Source organism: Leopardus geoffroyi, chromosome E1 (genome assembly GCF_018350155.1).
Source record: "Leopardus geoffroyi isolate Oge1 chromosome E1, O.geoffroyi_Oge1_pat1.0, whole genome shotgun sequence".
NCBI classification, from domain to species: domain Eukaryota; kingdom Metazoa; phylum Chordata; class Mammalia; order Carnivora; family Felidae; genus Leopardus; species Leopardus geoffroyi.
This window is the reverse complement of record NC_059330.1, coordinates 14,838,340-14,857,979: the sequence shown is the minus strand read 5'-3', so window position 1 is coordinate 14,857,979 and position 19,640 is coordinate 14,838,340. Positions and strand designations below refer to the sequence as shown.

At 39.1% G+C, this 19,640-nt stretch overlaps 1 protein-coding gene across 1 annotated transcript in view; it reads left to right on the top strand.

The window, feature by feature from the left end:
* RPA1 (replication protein A1) overlaps nt 1–19,640 on the top strand; it is a 75,989-nt gene that overhangs the window by 22,994 nt on the left and 33,355 nt on the right. Inside the window, exon 5 of the mRNA XM_045490445.1 lies at nt 6,777–6,865. Within this exon, the coding sequence (XP_045346401.1) occupies nt 6,777–6,865 (89 nt within the window). The remainder of the gene's footprint in view (nt 1–6,776; nt 6,866–19,640) is intronic.

The window sequence follows — 19,640 nt, the reverse complement described above, 5'->3', positions numbered from 1 at the left end:
CTTCCTTCCTGTATAATTGGGTCCAAAGCCATTAGGTGGGGTCAAGCAAGGTAGGTGTTTACAAGGGAGGGGTGGTGGTGGTGGTGGTCTGGAACCAGGTATTAGCCCAAACAAAGTGAGGAGGGGGTCTTTGTGGGCTGGACAGGGTGCTGGAGCCCCAGCAGGTAAGGAGAACACACACGAGGGGAGAATGGCTGCGGCCCAGAATGGGTTGTCGGAGCCTGAATAGGGTGAGGCAAGAGTCTGTGTGGCCGTTGGATCCTGAGCAAGGGATGAAGCCATCTGGGAGTGTGGGGGTCAGGGGACAGCAGCATGTTGTAAGGAGGGAGGCCAAGCAGAATAAGGAGGGGGTCTGCAAGAAGTGGTGATAGCCCAGCATGAGTGTCAGAACCAATGGGGAGAGGAGGGTGCTTGTTTGTAATGGGATGGTGGTAATCTTAGAACTAGGTATGGAACTTGAGCATCGGGAGGAGGATGTCCGTGGGTGCAGCAGTGGTAGGTGGTGACCTATGAGGGGAATTGATTTAATAAATATGTTGAGGGCAGTGAGAGCTAGCCAAGGGAGAAATCTGTGATTCTGGATTGGAACTGGAGGTTTCAGAGTGAACTCAACGTTTTTGATAGGTAGATGTAGATACAGATATAAATAATTAGTTTGGGGTTTTAAAGTTCTATTTTATTGGGTCGCCTGGGTGGCTCAGTTGGTTAAGCATCCAACTTTGGCTCAGGGCATGATCTCACAGTCTGTGAGTTTGAGCCCCGCTTTGGGCTCTGTGCTGAGAGCTCAGAGCCTGGAGCCTGCTTCAGATTCTGTGTTCTCCCTTTCTCTCTGCTCCTCCCCCACTCACACTCTATCTGTCTCTCAAAAATAAAATAAAAACAGGGGCACCTGGGTGGCTCGGTCGGTTAAGCGGCCGACTTCGGCTCAGGTCATGATCTCGCAGTCCGTGAGTTCGAGCCCCGCGTCGGGCTCTGTGCTGACAGCTCGGAGCCCAGAGCCCGTTTCCGATTCTGTGTCTCCCTCTCTCTCTCTGACCCTCCCCCATTCATGTTCTGTCTTTCTCTGTCTCAAAAATAAACTTAAAAAAAAAAAACAACCCTCAAGGGGTAGGTGTTAAAAAAACAAACAAATAGGGGCGCCTGGGTGGCGCAGTCGGTTAAGCGTCCGACTTCAGCCAGGTCACGATCTCGCGGTCCGTGAGTTCGAGCCCCGCGTCGGGCTCTGGGCTGATGGCTCGGAGCCTGGAGCCTGTTTCCGATTCTGTGTCTCCCTCTCTCTCTGCCCCTCCCCTGTTCATGCTCTGTCTCTCTCTGTCCCAAAAATAAATAAACGTTGAAAAAAAAAAAATTAAAAAAAAAAAAAAAAAACAAAAACAAACAAATAAATAAATAAATAAATTGATAAAAAAAAATAAAGTTCTATTTTATTTTATTTTTATTTTATTGTTATTCAATTTATTTAAACTAAAAACAAAAACAGTTCTCCCATTTCTCCCACCCTCTTCCCCTTGCCTCTAACAACCACCAATCAGTTTGTTCTTTGTATCTATGAGCTTATATATTTCCACATATGAGAGATCATATGGTAATTGCCTTTCTTTGTCTGACTTAGCATAATGCCTTGGAAGCCCATCCATGTTTTCACAAATGGCAAGATCCCCCTTTTCTTTAAATGGCTGAATAATAGAGAGAGAGAGAGAGAGAGAGAGAGAGTGTGTGTGTGTGTGTGTGTGTGTGTGTGTGTGTGTATACCACAATTTGTTTATGCATTCATCTATTGGTGGACACTTAGGTTGTTTCCATATCTTGGCTATTACAAATAGTGCTGCAGTGAACATGGGGGTGTAGTTACCTTTTCAAGTTACTACTTTTGTTTTCTTTGGATAAATGCCCATAAGTGGAATTGCTGGATCATATGGTAGTTCTAGTTTTAATTTTTTGAGGAGCTTCCATAGCGTTTTCCATAGTGGCTGCACCAATTTACATTTTCACCAACAGCTGTACGAGGGTTCCCTTTTCTCCATATTCTCGCCAACACTTGTTATTTCTAGTCTTTTTGATAATTGCCATTCTGACAGATATGAATGAGGTGATGTCTTATTGTGGTTTTGGTTTATATTTCCCTGATTCATGAAGTAGAGTATCTTTTCCTGTACCTCTTGTCTAGGTGTGTCTTCTTTTGAAAACTGTCTCTTCACATCTGGTTGGTGTAGGAGTATACATATATTGTGCAGTGTGTGTGTGTGTGTGTGTGTCTGTCTGTCTGTCTGTCTTGCCTAGGTCTGTCTACCAAGAGAGCTTTGGAGCAGCGACAGCACAATAGCTGTGAGCCCACTTAGCACATCTTGGTTTCTGAATGCCAAAAAGAACCAAGGCTCCTTGGAGGATGGCTTGTTATGGGCTTGGAAATTATAAGTCGAGCCTAGACTATCTTAATGTGTCAGTTGGTAAGGAAGTGCTCAAAGGGAGAGGGGACCCTGTCAAAAGGCTGGCAGAAATCTTACACTTGCCAATCTAAGATAATTTATAAACCACAATAAAAATGCAAACAGATTACAACCTGTTGAATAAAATAGGAGTTCGTAAGTCTGTGCTGAATAAATGAATACATGGGGGGAAGATAAAGGTTCTTCTTAACATAGAATGCCATCTAATAAATGTAGAAGGAATGATGGAATAGAAAGTCGCCGTTTGGTAATCATCACAATATTAGTTCATGCAGGAAACATCAAAGGGTGCTTTGACTGCTCTAACAAATTAACACAAACTTAGTGGTTGAAAACAATAGAAATTATTCCCCCTGGAGGTTGGAAGTTGAAATCCGTTTCACTGGGCTGAGATCCTGGTGTTGACAGGGGCATGCTCCCTCTGGAAGCTGTCTGGAAGAATCCATTCTTTCCCTCTTCCAGCTTCTGGAGGTTGTTAGAATTCCTTGGCTTTTTGCTGCATCAGCCCAGTCTCTGCCTCCATGGTCACATTGCCTTCTGTCTGTTTCAGATCTGCCTCCCTCTTAAAGGATACATGTCATTCCTTTTAGGACTTATCTGAGGATTCAGGAATAATCTTGCCATTTCAGTCATTAACTTCATCACATTTGCAAAGTCCTTTGTTGTCCCGCTCACAGGTTTCAGGGGTTAGGACGTGGATATCTTTTGGTGTGGGGGATTCAGTCTACCGCAGATGCTGAAACAAGTGGTGAAAGTTTGCAGAGTGACAAGTTTTTTTATGGGGTTAAAGTACTTCTCCACAACATAGTTACTAATTGTAAATGGAACAGAGGCAACTTCATAGTGGAGGAACCTGGCAGACAGTACCTTATTCCAGTGATTAAGGTTAACATTACCAGTAATGGGAGGGACAAATAGAAATCGTGTATTACCTGATAAGATGCAATGAGAATAACACAGCATCACTAATAGTATCTTTTTGCGAAAGATACATAATCTATATCTAATCATGAAGAAACCTCAGGTAAATTAAGGGATATTCTACAAAATAAGTGACCTCTGATTTTCAAATCTCAAGCATGAAAGTAAAAAAATTGTGTACACTGAAAGACTGTTCTAGATTGAAGGAGTCTTAAGAGATTTGATAATTAAATATAACAAGTGATCCTGGTCTGGATTATTAAGGACATCATTTAGACAGTTGATAAAACTCAAATAGGTTCTGTGGATTATGGAAAAATTCTTTCATTATGTTTCAAGTTCAGTGACTTAACCAGGCTATGTCTTTTTTTTTTAATGTTTATTTTTGAAAGAGCAGAAACAGAGCATGAGTGGGGAGGGGCAGAGAGAGGGAGATACAGAACTTGAAGCAGGCTGCAGGCTCCAAGCTGTCAGCACAGAGCCGGATGTGGGACTGGAACTCATAAACTGTGAGATGACCTGAGCTGAAGTAGGATGCTTAACCGCTTAACTGACTGAGCCATCCACATGCCCTTTAACCAGGCTGTGTCTTAATGTCCATTGTTCTTCCTTTTATTTATTTATTTATTTATTTTTTTCTGGTCCATGGTATGCCTTTTCAGTCTGCAGATTTATTTCTTTTCAATTAAATCTTTCTGTGTATTATTCTTTAATGCTGTTTTCTATTTCATTTGGTTCTAGTTTTTATTTACATTGTGGATAACTGTCTTCCCTTTGTGTCTTCAATTTGTTTTAGTTTATTTTCTAATGCATATGTTGGATTAAGTCAAGATTTTCCAACATACTGGTAGTTCAGTTTTTAGCTTTCTCCTTGCTGTCTCTTGGTGTTTATAATCTTTAAGTGTTAGATGTATAATGGTATTACTTTTGTTCTGTTTTTGTCTTAAGTTCCTTTTTCTTCTCAATCTCTCATCTCATCTTTTGAGTTTTATTTTATTGAATTCTTAGTCTTATTTTCCAAATCTCTCTTGGGAAGTATTATTCCCTTTCTTGGCTTATGCTTTCTTCTAGATTGGATTCTCTAATTGTCTCTGCCTTTTTTGTTCCTCATATTTTTATACATTTTTGCATGTTGCATTGTTGCCATGTCATTTCTTTTTATCTTTTTCATGCTTAACGTGGATGGTTCTGTCAGACTTCATATTCGCTCCGACATAGTTTAAGCTGGATACATCTCTTTGCCAACCTTCCCACTTGGGATCTATTATCTTCCACTCCAGGCTACCTTTGAGTGCTCGAGTGGTGTTTTTTATCCACTTTTCTGTCCTCTGGGGTATGGTTATGGGAGAAGATGGAGTGCTGTGCTGGGGTTGAGTGCAACAACTTAGGCTTGGTTCTCTACAGTCAGGGATAGAGTTTCAGTCCCACGGGCTTTGCTTCTTTCTACCATCTCACGATGGTGGCATGTCTTGTACTCTTTCCTACCTCTGTTGACAATCTGTGTCCATACATCCCAGCTTATTTACCCCTTATTTTTTGATGGACATTTAGCTTTATTCCAAACTGGGCTTTAGCAATCATCCTTGCAAATTTATCTTTATGTGTTCGTGCTATTACTTCTGAAGAGCAGATTGCTTGAGTTAGTGTTGTGGGGGTCAAACGACGTCTCTTAACAGAAAATATACCAATTAATACACCCAGTAACTTTGTGTAAGAGTGCTTCTGAATAAACAAATCCAAGGAAACAAATTAGTGGTTCTGCATGGGTGGGGAAATGGAGTGGTATGTGAATGATATCTCAAAAACCTGTTACGAAAGAAAGAAAGAAAGAAAGAAAGAAAGAAAGAAAGAAAGAAAGAAAGAAAGAAAGAAAGAAAGATAGATCCCCTTAACCTTGTCAACATATTGGATACTACTAATTTTTTTTAAGTGTTTATTTTTGAAAGAGAGACACAGTGCGAGTGAGGGAGGGACAGAGAGACAGAGACAGAATCCAAAGCAGGCTCCAGGCTCTGAGCTGTCAGCACAGAGCCCGACGTGGGGCTCAAATTCACGAGCTGTGAGATCATGACCTGAGCCAAAGTCAGATACTTAACCAACTGAGCCACCCAGGTGCCTGTATGCTACTAATTTTTAAAAATAATTGTTAATTATCATTACTTTAATTTACATTTCCATATTCGTGAGCTCAAATGTCTTTTCAGGTACTTGTTTATTCTTTGTAGTTCTTTTCTGAATAGCTTTTTATATATGTACTTTGTGCATGTTTTTGTTTCCTGGGAGATCTTTGTAAACCAGGGATATCAACTATTTTTTAGCTGTTTCAAATATTTTATCCCACTTTATCATAACTTGCTTATGGTGTCTTGTGATACAGCATTTAAAACTATTTTTAATTTTTTTAATTTTTAAAAATTTTAGAGCAGGGAAGGGGCAGAGGGAGAGGGAGAGAGAGAATCTCAAGCAGTCTCCACGCCTGGCACAAAGCCTTACACGAGGCTTGAACTCATGAACCGTGGGATCATGACCTGAGCTGAAATCAAGAGTGGGACACTTAACCAGCTGAGCCACCCAGGTGCCCCAGTAAATAAACTTTACAAAAAAAAAAAAAAAAAAAAGAAATGATATTTGAGATGAGAGCAAAAAATGAGTACTAGCTGACGGCAGAATGAGAGAAGGTCATCACAGTCAGTGAGCAGCATATACAAAGGCTTTGTGGCAGGAGAGAGGGTGGCAAGAGAAAGCATGGCATATACCAGGAATTGAAAGCAAACAGAACTGCTGGAGAGCAGTGTTTCTGGGAAGCGGTATGAGATGAACTAGAAAGAGATTAGCAAGACCAGATCACACAGAGCCTGTAGGGCATGTGAAAGGTTTTAGTTTTGGGCTAAGGTTCTTGGGAAGTTATTGAAAGGTTTTAATTAGAGTTAAAGATAGGTAAAAGAACTATAAGTTCTTAGATCATAATTACATTAAAAAATAGCTACAGTTGTAATGGTTTTCACTGGGAAAAGGTAATTGTTTAGATGGGTATATGTTTCTGAAAACAGATCATCTGTTGTTGTGCCATATATTATTGTGTTTAATCTAAATTCTGATTGTGTCATTTACTCCTTGATGGTACGGTTTGTGGTAAGGGCACTGCATTTTAATTAAAGGACTAGATGGAAAATGAAAATCCTGCAATCATAAAAAGCCTTGATAATGATACAGTGAAAGATTAAGGGAAATATTTACATAGGAATTGATATCATATATTTCTCAAGTTATTCAGTAATGAAAACCTGTTGACAAACGGAAATAGTTTTATCAAAATGATTATTGGGGGAGAGCTTTTTAAGTAGCTTGTCATTTGAAGGGTTCTGAATTGATTTTTTCTAACTTGTTTCTATTTCTTTGCCTTTGTAGGAGAGTAATTATTTTGATGGAGTTAGACATTTTGAAATCAGCTGAAGCAGTTGGATTAAAGATTGGCAATCCCGTGCCCTATAATGAAGGTAAAAGGCTTTTTTATAGGTTGTAGCACTCGATAGAATACCTCTTTATAGATCCAGAATTCTACCATTTGGTTTCAGTTTGATTTGTTAGTCTTACTAAAACTCATGATTTGGAGGTTTAGGAACCAGGTTATTCTTTCAGGTTTTTTAGTATGGAAGAAATGATGGTAGGACTCCAAAAGGAAAACTCTCTCTATTTTTCTCAGCACACAACTTCCTTCATACTTCTGGCTTGTCTGTTATCAAAAGTGTGGGGTTTGTCTCACACTAAGCAATTCTCTAATTCTCTGTGGACGAGAGCCGGTTGTCCTACAGTTCCAGTTGAGTTCTGATACTACCTATCCAAAGTTATCTTCAGATTCCACAGATAAAGACAGAGTCCCGCAAGGCTGCTTCCGCACCCCTCCACCACCGCCAAACCCCAGCTCAGATGCCAGTCAAAAGTCTAGGTAGTTCCCTCTGCTTCTGACCAACTGGCTGTAATTGAAGGTCCCCACAATCCCCTCCTCAGGTTCCATTAGATTAATGAGCCAGAGCGGTTCACAGAACTCAGAGAACAGCCAGATGGGAGAGGTGCATCGGACAAGGTGTGTGGGAGGGGTACAGAGCTTCTGTACTCTCTCGGGTCTCACTGTCCTCCCAGTGCCTCCATGTGTTCACCAACAGAAGTGCCCCAAACCCCATCCTTTTGGGTTTTCATGGAGGCCTCCATAGACATGTTGGATTAAATCATTGGTTGTTGGGTGATTGTTTCCACCTCCAACCTCTCTCCTTTCCCCAGAGGTGGAGAGTGGGTGCTAAAAGTTCCAACTCTCATCACATGGTTGGTTCCCCTGGCAACCATCCCCATTGTTAGGAGCTTTACAGAAGTCACTGTGTTGATACTTAGGTGTGGTTGAAATGGGCTTTTTATAAATAAGATACCCTTAATTCCTCTTATTACTAAGGAAGTTGTAAGGGTTTTGAGAGCTCTGTGCCAGGAATCATGAATGAAGGTCAAAAAAATATTTCTTATGTATCACAATATCACAAGCTTGCATTAGGAAAAGAGGGAAAATGAAAGAATAGAAAAAAGTCCCACTTACAATAGATTAAAAATAACAAATACATTGAAGTGTTAATGAGAAATGTGCTTTCTTTTTTTTTTTTTTAATTTTTAAAAAAATGTTTTATTTAGTTTTGAGAGAGAGACAAACAGGAAGAGTTGGGGGGTGGGCAGAGAGAAGGAGACACAATCTGAAGCAGGCTCCAGGCCCCAAGCTGTCAGCACAGAGCCCTGTGTGGGGCTCAAACTCAACAAACCATGAGATCATGACCTGAGCTGCAGACGAAAGCTCAACCGACTGAGCCACCCAGGTGCCCTGACAAATGTACTTTCTTAAGATCATTCTTACGCACATTTTTGTTTTTATTTTATTTTTGTTTTTAAAAAATGTAAAGCAGGAGCACCTGGTTGTCGGTAGAACAATCAACTCTTGATCTCGAGGTTGTGAGTTTGAGCCCTACTTTGGGTGTAGACGTTATTAAGAATAAAATCTTCAGGGGTACCTGGGTGGCTCAGTTGGTTAAGTGCCTGCCTTCAGCTCAGGTCATGATCTCACAGTTCATGAGTTCAACCCCCACATTGGCCTCCACTGTCAGTGAAGAGCTCGCTCTAGGTCCTCTGTCCCCCTATCCCTCTCTCTCTGCCCCTGCCCTGCTCATGCACTGTCACTCTCTCTCGCTCGCTCTCTCAAAGAAAAAAGTAAAAAATAAAATCTTTAATAAAAATAAATAAAAAATGTAAAGCGTGTAATCGGTACTCTTTTGATAGCTCACCACACCCAGTAGTTTTAAAAATAATTTCTGTGTTTATTGCCAGGCCATGAATAAACTCCCTGAAGGTGCAGACCATATTTTGTTCTTTGTTGTGTCCCTCATGCCTAACTTTTATTTTTATTTATTTTTCATTTTTATTAAATAAAATGCAAAACAGTGGCCACCCACCCTTTTGCACCTCTGTGATCAGAAGCAGCTTTCAGAGCACAGATCCCCAGTATTTGGAGGACAGGGTCCTTTTTGCCTACCTCGTTTCTCCAAAACTGTGTGCAAAATGCTTTAGGAAAATGTGCACAGGGGCTCCTGGGTGGCTCAGTCAATTAAGCATCCAACTTTGGCTCAGGTCATGATCTCATGGTTTGTGAATTCAAACCCTGCCTTGGGCTCTGTGCTGACAGCTCAGAGCCTGGAGCCTGCTTCGGATTCTGTGTCTCCTTTTCTCTCTGCCCTTCTTCTGCTCACGCTCTTTATCCCTCTCAAAAATAAGTAAACATGGGGGAGAAAAAAAGGAAAAGGTGCACAGCTAGCTGCCTGCCATTTAGCTGAGGGTCCAGAGGTAGGTAGCTGTTACTGTGCTAAGAGCTGAAATTGACTGTAATTTGCCATCCAGATCTTCTCCTGGAAGTTGCAAACCTTCAGGAGACTCCCAAATTCCAAAATAGTTGTATCAGATTCCGCCAGTGCAATTATAGTTTAAGAGATAGATTCCTAGTACTTCCTAAACAGTGATTATCTGTTGATAATGAGTTTTATTTTCTTGTGAAAATATATAGAAAAGCACAATGAAATCAGAATGATTTAATTACTTTAAATGAGAGACAATGATAATTCTAGAAAAAGACAAAGAATTGTAAATCACTGACCCTGTTAAAGGAAATGGCTCATCTGTCCCTCTACCAAGTCTGATAAAAATAAAATTAAAAATAAATTTGTTAAATAAAAAGGGGTGCCTGGCTGGCTCAGTCGGTAGAGCATTTGACTCTTGATTTCAGGATCATGAGTTTGAGCCCTATGCAGGGCATAGAACCTACTTTAGGGAAAAAAAAAAAAAGTAAAGCATCACTGTTCACCAAAATAAATTTCCAGATTTGTTTTAAAAATTAGAAAATAAAGGTGCCTGGGTGGCTCAGTTGGTTAAGCGTCTCGCAGTTTATGACTTCAAGCCTCGCATCAGGCTCTGTGCTGACAACTCAGAGCCTGCAGCCTGCTTTGCATTCTGTGTCTCCCTGTCTCTCTGCCCCTCCCCTCCTCACACCCTGTCTCTCTCTCTCTCTCTCTCTCTCAAAAATAAACATTTAAAAAAGAAAATGAAACCATCAAAAATAATAAAGAGGATGGGGCTGCATACGGATTGGGATAATTCACAATGAATACATGATTACATTTGAAATAAAATTTCACATGGTAAAAGTAAGAAGGTATGTAAACTTAAACTAGGATAAAATACTTATGGAAGATGAGACTGATAGAGGCACCTGGCTGGCTCAGTCAGTAGAGTATGTGATTCTTGATCCCAGGATCATGAATTTGAGCCTCACATTGGAGGTAGAGTTTACTTAAAAACAAAACAAAACAAAACAAATAGCCAATGCATAACAAAAAATATTTAGCCTTACTGGTTGTTTTTGTCTTGCTCCTGGTCTTAGGGAGATAGCATTGTCTTTTTCCATTAAGTATTATGTTAGCTGTAGGTTTTCATATATATTTTTTTATCATTATGAAGATGTTTACTTTTAATTCCTAGTTTGCTGAGGGTTTTTATCAGGAATAGGATGGTGAATATTTTGTCCAGTGTTTTTTTCGGTGTCTATTGATGATTGTATGGTTTTTCTTTTTTAAAAAAAATTTTTTTTTTAATGTTTATTTATTTTTGAGACAGAGAGAGACAGAGCATGAACGGGGGAGGGTCAGAGAGAGAGGGAGACACAGAATCTGAAGCAGGCTCCAGGCTCTGAGCTGTCAGCACAGAGCCCGACGTGGGGCTCGAACTCACGGACCGTGAGATCGTGACCTGAGCCGAAGTCGGATGCCCAACCGACTGAGCCACCCAGGTGCCCCATGGTTTTTCTTTTTTATTGGTTAATATGGTGAGTTACATTCAATGATTTTTGAATGCTAAACCAATTTGTGGTTTCCGGGATATGTTATGTCATCATGATCTATTAATACTTTTTATATATTGTTGGATCTCATTTTCTGAATTTGCTTGATTTAACAAACCAACTTGATTTTGTGTAGAATTTTTACATCTATATTATGAGGGACATTTGTCTATTATTTTCTTGTGATACCTTTTGTCTAATTTTGTTGTCATAGTAATCCTGGCCTTACAGAATGAATTAGAAAGTGTTCCCTCTTAAATTTTCTACAGTAGTTCATGTGGAATTATTACTTTTTACTTAAATGTTCAGTAGAGTTTACCAGTGAAGCCATCTGGGACTGATATATTTTTTAGAAAGGTTTTTAAACTACAAATGCAATTTCTTTAACAGATACATATAGGGTTATCCAGATAATCTGTTCCCTTTTGAGTGAGCTGTAGTAGATTGTGTTTTAAGGAATTTGACCATGTCATTTAAGTTGTTGGGTTTATTGGCCTCTATAAAAGTAAATAGTCTTGGGGTGCCTGACTGGCTCAGTCAGTAGAGCATGTGACTCTTGATCTCGGGGTTATAAATTCGAGACACACTTTGGGTGTAGAGACTACTTAAAAATAAAGTCTTTTAAATAAATAAATAATGGTAAGTAGCCTAAAAACCCCAATTAAGTGGCAGAAAATATCAGATTGAATCAAATAAATGTAGTATTAGCCTTTTGGTGTCTGTGAAAGGCTGTAGTGATGTCATTTCTCTCATACTTGATATTCATAATTTGTATTCTTTTTTTTTCCCCATGATCAGTCTGGCTAGATGATTTATCAATTTTGTTAATCTTTCCAAAGAACCACCTTTTGGTTTCATTGATTTTTTTCCTCTTTTTATATTTTCTATATTACTTTGATTTAAAAAACATTTTGTTTTAAGTTCATTTATTTATTTTGAGAGAGCACAAGCTAGGGAGGGGCAGAGAGAGAGGGAGAATCCTAAGCAGGCTGCACGCTGTCAGATGACCTGGGGCTCCATTTCATGAAACTGTGAGATCATGACCTGAGCTGAAGTCAAGATTCAGTGCTTAATGGTCTGAGCCACCCAGGTGCCCCTATGCATTGATCTTTAATGTTTCCTTTCCTCTATTTATTTTGGGCTTAATATGTTCTTTCTCACCATTTCTTTAGATGAATGCTGGCTCATTGATTATGACCTTTCTTCTTTTCTAAAATTAAAGGCATTTGGTGTTACGAATTTACCCCTAAGCACTGCTTTAACAATGTCAAGCACATTCTGGTATTACAAGTTTTATTCCATTCACAGTACTTTCTGGGGTGCTTGGGTGGCTCAGTCAGTTAGGCATCCTACTCTTGATTTTGGCTTAGGTCATGGTCTCACCTTTCGTGAGATTGAACCCCAGGTCGGGCTCTGCTGACAGCACAAAGCCTGCTTGGGATTTTCTCTCTGTGCTTCCCCTGCATGGATGCACACGCACGCTCTCTCTCAAAATAAATAAACTTGAAAAAAAAGTCAAGTGGTTTTGTGTACACTTTAAAACAAAACCAAGTAAATAACATTTCCCTGCCTTATTTTTCTTTGGCCTCTAACTTCTGTCCAAAGGCAGTCTTTTCAAATTTTAAGCTATTTCTTCCATATTTTTCCCCATATTTATTTCCATATTTTTAAATAACATTATGCTGTTCTTTCTTGATTTTTCAGTGTAGACATTTGTTTACTGACTTCACACTATGATGAAGTCTGTAACATATAGTTACTGTATTAACATACAGTGTTCTATTATTTTCAGGCGTACAATATAGTGATTTCAGGTGTAAAATATAGTGTACAATTCTATACATTACCCAGTGCTCATCATGATAAGTGTGCTCTTAATCCCCACCTCTTTTATCCATCTTCCCACCCACCACCCTCTGGTAACCATCAGTTTGTTCTCTATAGTTAAGAGTCTGTTTTCTGAGTTGTCCCTTTTTTTCTTTATTTGTTTTGTTTTTTAAATTCCACATATGAGTGAGATATTTGTCTTTCTCTCACACACTTATTTTACTTAGCCTTGTACTCTCTAGCTCAATCCATGGTGTTGCAAATGGCAAGATTTTATTTTATTTTTTTATGGCTGAATAATGCCACCTTTTCTTTATCCATTCGTCTATCAATGGACACTTGGACTGTTTCCGTAATTTGGCTATTGTAAATAATGCTGCAATAGGCATAGGCATGCATATATCTTTTCGAATTAATGTTTTCATATTCTTTGGGTAAATGTCCAGTAGTGGAAATACAGGATCATATGGGAGTTTTATTCTTTTTTTTTTTTTTTTGAATTTTTAAGTTTTATTTTCTACGTGTTAACATGCTTATTAATGCACTTTATTTTTTTAGGTTTATTTATTTATTTTTTAGAGAGAGAGAGAATTCCAAGCAGGCTCCATGCTGTTGGTGCAGAACTGGACACAGGGCTTGACCCCACAAACTGTGAGATCATGACCTGAGCCAAAATCAAGAGTCAGATGCTTAACCAACTGAGCCCCTCAGGCGCCCCAGATGCAGACTTTAATCTGATAAAGTCTGCCCCTAATCAGACTGTTGATTATTTCCATTTGTAATTGGTTAAATCAGAGAAAAAAATTTAATTAATTTTTAATATATGCCATCAAAAATAAATATCCACTTAATGTGATCGTATCTGTTTTATGATATCAAAACATTTTTTCCTCCCCAAATAAAGATTCTAAGTAAATATGAGATTTCTTCTAATGAAAAAAGTTATGCCTTATCAGCTGTTGAGCTTACAAAACAATACAGGGGATTGCTACCGGCACACTTTACTGTAAGAGGAAAGTATGTCCAATGAAAAGGAAATTTAAAATATGACATTAAACTTGTATGAAAAATTTTAGCAACGCCTTTACTTCATTTACTTTTAACTTTTCCATAAATACCAGAAAAGAAATTGGACAGTTTATAATGAAACTTAGAAAAATTTCTTTTTCCATAAAGCAAACTTACTCATCGTCTTTCCCTGTGGCTCCTTCTTCCAGTCCTCCTCCACCGTGCTAAAGAGCTATTGAGTTCTTCCAGATTTTTGATTAGACAGGTGGTTTCCAAGCCGACTGGGCTTTCTAGGTACATAGTTCCTGCACGGGGTTTTCCAGTCACTTGTCCAGCTTTGAAAATATCTCGGCCTGTTCATGTTCCACATGCTTTGTTCATGGGATGGGTAGAGCTTTGAGAAGCACAGTATCCCCCAGTGTGCACTGCTGAAGAGCATTGTGAGCAGAGTAGATTTTTCACTGATTAAAATACTTTAATAAATAGGGATCCAAAACAAGCCTGGTCACTCTCACTTTAGCTGTTTTTTGCATTGTATTGCTGTTCCAGTGACCTTCCCCATTGATATTATGTGGCTTTGGTCACCTCCTAGCTCTCTTGTCTTGGCACTTGTTCTGGTAGTTCTATTTTTAATATTTTGACCCTCCCAGTTGTCTTCCACAGTAGCTGCACCAGCTTTCAATCCTACCAACAATGCATGCAGATTCCTTTTTTCTCTACGTTCTCACCAACACCTGTTGTTTCTTGTGTTGTTGATTTTAGCCGTTCTGATAGGTGTGAGGTGACATCTCATTGTAATTCTGATTTGCATTTCCCTGATGATGAGTGATGTTAGCATCTTTCCGTGTCTGTTGGCCATCTGAATGTCGTCTTTGGAAATATGTCTTTTCATGTTTGCTGCCCATTTTTAATTGGATTATTTGTTTTTCATTATCAGTTAATTTTTTAAATGTTTTTTTAATGTTTTTATTTGTTTTTGAGAGAGACAAACAGAGTGTGAGCAAGAGGGCCAGAGAGAGAGAGGGAGACACAGACTCTAAAGTAGGCTCCATGCTCAGAGCTGTCAGCACAGAGCCTTACATGGGGCTCGAACTCGTGAACCATGAGATCATGACCTTAGCCGAAGTCAGACGCTTAACGGACTGAGCCACCCAGGTGCCCCATCAGTTAATTATTTAACTAAATCTGAAGAGATGATGATCAGTCATGAATATTTGGAAAAGAATTTCTGACACAATTTATGAGAAATACATATGTTTAAGGAAATGTATGGAATAATTTTAAGAGCTTATATAATTTATTAAGTTAATAGTTTTTATTAGCTATTTTAATTATAAACATGATGTTTAAAAATTTTAAATGGGAGTGCCTGGATGTCTCAGTTGGTTAAGTGTCCAACTTTGGCTCAGGTCATGGTCTCACGGTTTGTGAGTTCATACCCTGCATCAGGCTCTCTGCTGTCAGCATGGAGCCCACTTTGGATCTTCTGTCTCTCTCCCCTACACCTTAAAAATAAATATACACATACAAAAATTAAAAATGACTTTTCAGCTGGTCAGTATCAAGGATGCCAAAAGTTGTATATATGACTTACCTTATTTAAAGTTTTCCATTATGCATTTCTTTCTCTTTCCCAATTGATTTCACAGTAGGAAATTAAATAGGTGTTTGGTTTTTTGGTTTGTTGTTTTTTTTTTTAATTTAATTTTTTATTTTTTAAAATATACATCCAAATTAGTTAGCATGTAGTGAAACAATGATTTCAGGAGTAGATTCCTTAATGCCCCTTCCCCATTTAGCCCATCCACCTCCCACAACCCCTCCAGTAACCCTCAGTTTGTTCTCCATATTTATGAGTCTCTTCTGTTTTGTCCCCCTCCCTGTTTTTATATTATTTTTGTGTCCCTTCCCTTAGGTTCATCTGTTTTGTCTCTTAAAGTCCTCATATGAGTGAAATCATATGATTTTTGTCTTTCTCTGACTGACTAATTTCACTTAGCGTAATACCCTCCAGTTCCATCCACGTAGTTGCAAATGACAAGATTTCTTTTGATTCTTTTTGATTGCTGAGTAATACTCCATTGTATACATACACCACATCTTCTTTATCCATTCATCCATCCATGGACATTTGGGCTCTTTCCATACTGTGGCTATTGTTGATAGTGCTGCTATAAACATTGGGGTGCGTGTGTCCCTTCGGAAGTGCACACCTGTATCCCTTGGATAAATGCCTAGTAGTGCAATTGCTGGGTCGTAGGGTAGTTCTATTTTTAGTTTTTTGAGGAACCTCCATACTGTTTTCCAGAGTGGCTGCACCAGCTTGCATTCCCAATAGGTGTTTGTTTTTAACTTAGAGAAATAACTGTTCTGGTTAAAATTAAACCGTTTCTGTTGGTCCTAATAAAGAAGGGTGCTTAGGTGGTTTCTACTAAAGTACACTAATTCACTGTCTAAATTTAAACTTATCAAGCATAATTCTTCAATTTATCATTAATCAAAAATTACTAGTCAAGCTTTTGCTTAAGAAAGATAAATGTGATCCCAGTAATTTTTGTGCTAGAAGCAAACTGCATCCTGTCCTTGTTTTCCTATCTGGGACTCAGTTCTGGTCTTCACCTCAGTGGAGTTAATGGAAAGGAAAGGAAAGTTTGAGATGCTCAGGCCTGCTGCACAATCACAGAACGTTAAGAGATAGAAGGAACTGTTTTAGAGATCAGTTGTGTTAATCATAAGACAGAATGAAAGTGAAGGAGGTGATAAGTGACTTGGCCAAGATTGCAGAGCAAGTTAAAAATTACTCAGCAGGTGAGTCGCTTCAACAGATGAGACTCATTATTCCTGATTTCCAGGTGAAGATGCTTTCCACTGTACCCAGACCTTCGAAGATTAACCTTCATATCAAAATTTTTGCCTATTACGAAAATTGTATTTTAGTTAATAGAGTGTGTGAGTTGAATCTATTATAGGAATGTTTCTGTGTGTGTATATAATCAGAAGTAGTCTAATTCATGTTAGTATATTTGTCCATTAAAACACGTATAATTTTATTTTATTTTATTTATTTATTTATTTAAATTTTTTTTTTTCCAACGTTTATTTATTTTTGGGACAGAGAGAGACAGAGCATGAACGGGGGAGGGGCAGAGAGAGAGGGAGACACAGAATCGGAAGCAGGCTCCAGGCTCTGAGCCGTCAGCCCAGAGCCCGACGTGGGGCTCGCACTCACGGACCGCGAGATCGTGACCTGGCTGAAGTTGGACGCTTAACTGACTGTGCCACCCAGGCGCCCCTAATTTTATTTTTTTTAATTTATGTTGAGAGAAAGAGTGTGCCTGCACGAGTAGGGGGTGCAGAGAGTGGGGAGAGAGGATTCCAAGCAGGTTCCATGCTGTCAGCACAGAGCCTGATGTGGGGCTCAAACTCATGAACCATGAGATCATGACCTGAGCCAAAATCCTGAGTGGGACGCTTAACCAACTGAGCCACCCAGGTGCCCCCAAACTTGTATAATCTTAAAAATGGAAATATAATTAAGATAATCAGACATCTGTTTTTTATAAACATTAATTTCCTTGCAACTTTTGAATAGATAATATAATTACATGTTTCCAAAGTGAAAAGTACAAAATTATATATTTAGGGAAATCTTACTGCTACCCCTGCCGCCAGCTAATGCCATGTTTGTATCCACTGCTGACCTGTATAGGCAACCAACTTTAGTAGTTTCTTTTTATCCTTTGGGTGTTTCTTTATGCAAATATATACCAAATAAAAATATTATATATTTTTATTCTGTGCTCCAGTTTGCTTACACAAAAGGTAGGATATTGTGTATATTATCTTACCTTTTTAAAAATTTTCTATTATTAAAAACATTTTTTTAATGTTTATTTATTTTTGAGAGAGAGAGAGAGAGAGAGAGAGCGCACAAGGAGGGGAGGGGCAGAGAGAGAGAAACACAGAATCTGAAGCAGGCTCCAGGCTCTGAGCTATCAGTGCAGAGCCTGACACAGGGCTTGAACCTATGAACTGTGGGATCATGACCTGAGCCAAAGTCGGATGCTTAACCAACTGAGCCACCCAGGTGCCCCTTTCCTTTTTTGATCCTGCTTTAAAATTTTTTTTAGCTTAGAGATATTTCCATGTATATACACTTAGAGATCTTCCTTATTTAAAAAACAAAACAAAACAATTAAAGAGTGTTCTGTTGTGTAGCTGTTCCATAGTGTAACCAGCCTTGTTACATTATGGCTTGTTTGCATGCTGTAGCAATGAAAACAGTACTGCAGTGAGTAACTTTGTACATATGGGGGTATATTGACAGAGGTGGTTTGGTTGCCAGACGTAAGATTGCTTGGATCAGTGGATAAATGCATCAGTGGTAGGTAGATATGGTAGGATTCCCCTCTGTAGCATGGTAACATTCTGCATTCCCACCAGCAGTGCATGAAAGTACTAGTTTCTTCTCAGCTGTACCAACAGAGTACGTTATCAATCTTTTGAATTTTCACCAGTCTCATAGATGAAAGCTGAGATCTCAGTGTAGTGTTTAATTTGTATTCTCAGCAAGATGAGCATCCTTTTAAATATTTAAGGGCTTTTGATTCTCTGTGAACTGTGTATCCTCCATTTTTCTTTTGGGTTGTTCGTCTTTTTCTTCTCCATTTTTAACAGTTCTTTAAAGAGTAGGAAGATTAGTCCTTTGTCTCTGATATGAGTTATAAAAAGCCTTCTTTACTTGGTTATGGTGGCTTTTTGCCACAAGCAATTTTTTTGTTGCTGTTTTTATGAGGTTAAATTTTCCAGTCTTTTTTAAATGACTTTGGAATTTTGAACCATCATTAGAAAGGTCCTCAGGGGTTCCTAGCTGGCTCAGCTGGTAGAGCATGCAACTCTTGATCTTGGGGTTGTGAGTTCAGGCCCCACATTGGGTATGGAGCCTACCTAAAAGAAAATTTTTTTTTCATTAAAAAAAAAAAAAAAATGAGGAAGCCCTTCCTTACTCCAAAGTTATTAAAGTATTCACCCTTTTTTTTTTTTTAACATATATTTACTTTGAGAGAGAGAGGTCGGCGGCGGGACAGAGAGAGAGAGAGAGGGAGAGAAAATGCCAAGCAGGCTCTGAGCTGTCAGCACAGAGCCCAGCGCGGGGCTCTGACCCACAAACTGAGATCAGGACCTGAGCTGAAGTTGAACGGTTAACCCACTGAGCCACCCAGGGGCCACCACCAACCTTCTACCTTTTACTATGGCCATTGAATATGTTCAAATGTTACTTAAAAAAATATATATATTTTTTAATGTTTATTTTTGAGAGCGAGAGAGACTGAACGCAAGCAGGGGAGGAGCAGAAACAGAGGGAGAGAGAATCAGAAGCAGGCTCCAGGCTCCAAGCTGTCAGCACGGGAGCAGGATATGGGGCTTGAACTCACTAACCGTGAGATCATCACCTGAGCCCGAAGTCTGACACTTAACTGACTAAGCCACCCACGTGCCCCCATGTTTTATTCTAGTATCTACACAATTACATTTTCTATATTTAAATCATGATTGCCACTTCTGTCTTACAATTGGTTTCTTGATTTACGGTGTTTTGAGCTTCACTTTTCATGTAATTTGGAATTTATGGGTTTTCTCTGCTCCTTCATTTCACTACAGATGTAGTCTCTATGTGGGGCGATTGTGTGTAGAGTATGTATTCATTCTCCTTTATGCTCTGTATGATTTTTAGAAGTGGGAAAATTTGGTTAATTGTGCTTCTTCCAAAAATGGACCCTTCTAGATTTTAATGTTTACCTATACAAAACATAGTAATTTGGTATTTTAAATTGGAGAAGGGGGCACCTGGGTTAAGTTGGTTAAGCGTCTGACTCTTGATTTCTGCTTTGGGTTTGTGAGTTCAAGCTCCACATTGGGCTCGGTGCTGGCAGCGTGGAGCCTGCCTGGGATTCTGTCTGTCCCTCTCTCTCTGCCTCTCTCTCTCTCTAAAAATGAATAAGTAAACTTAATAAATAAAT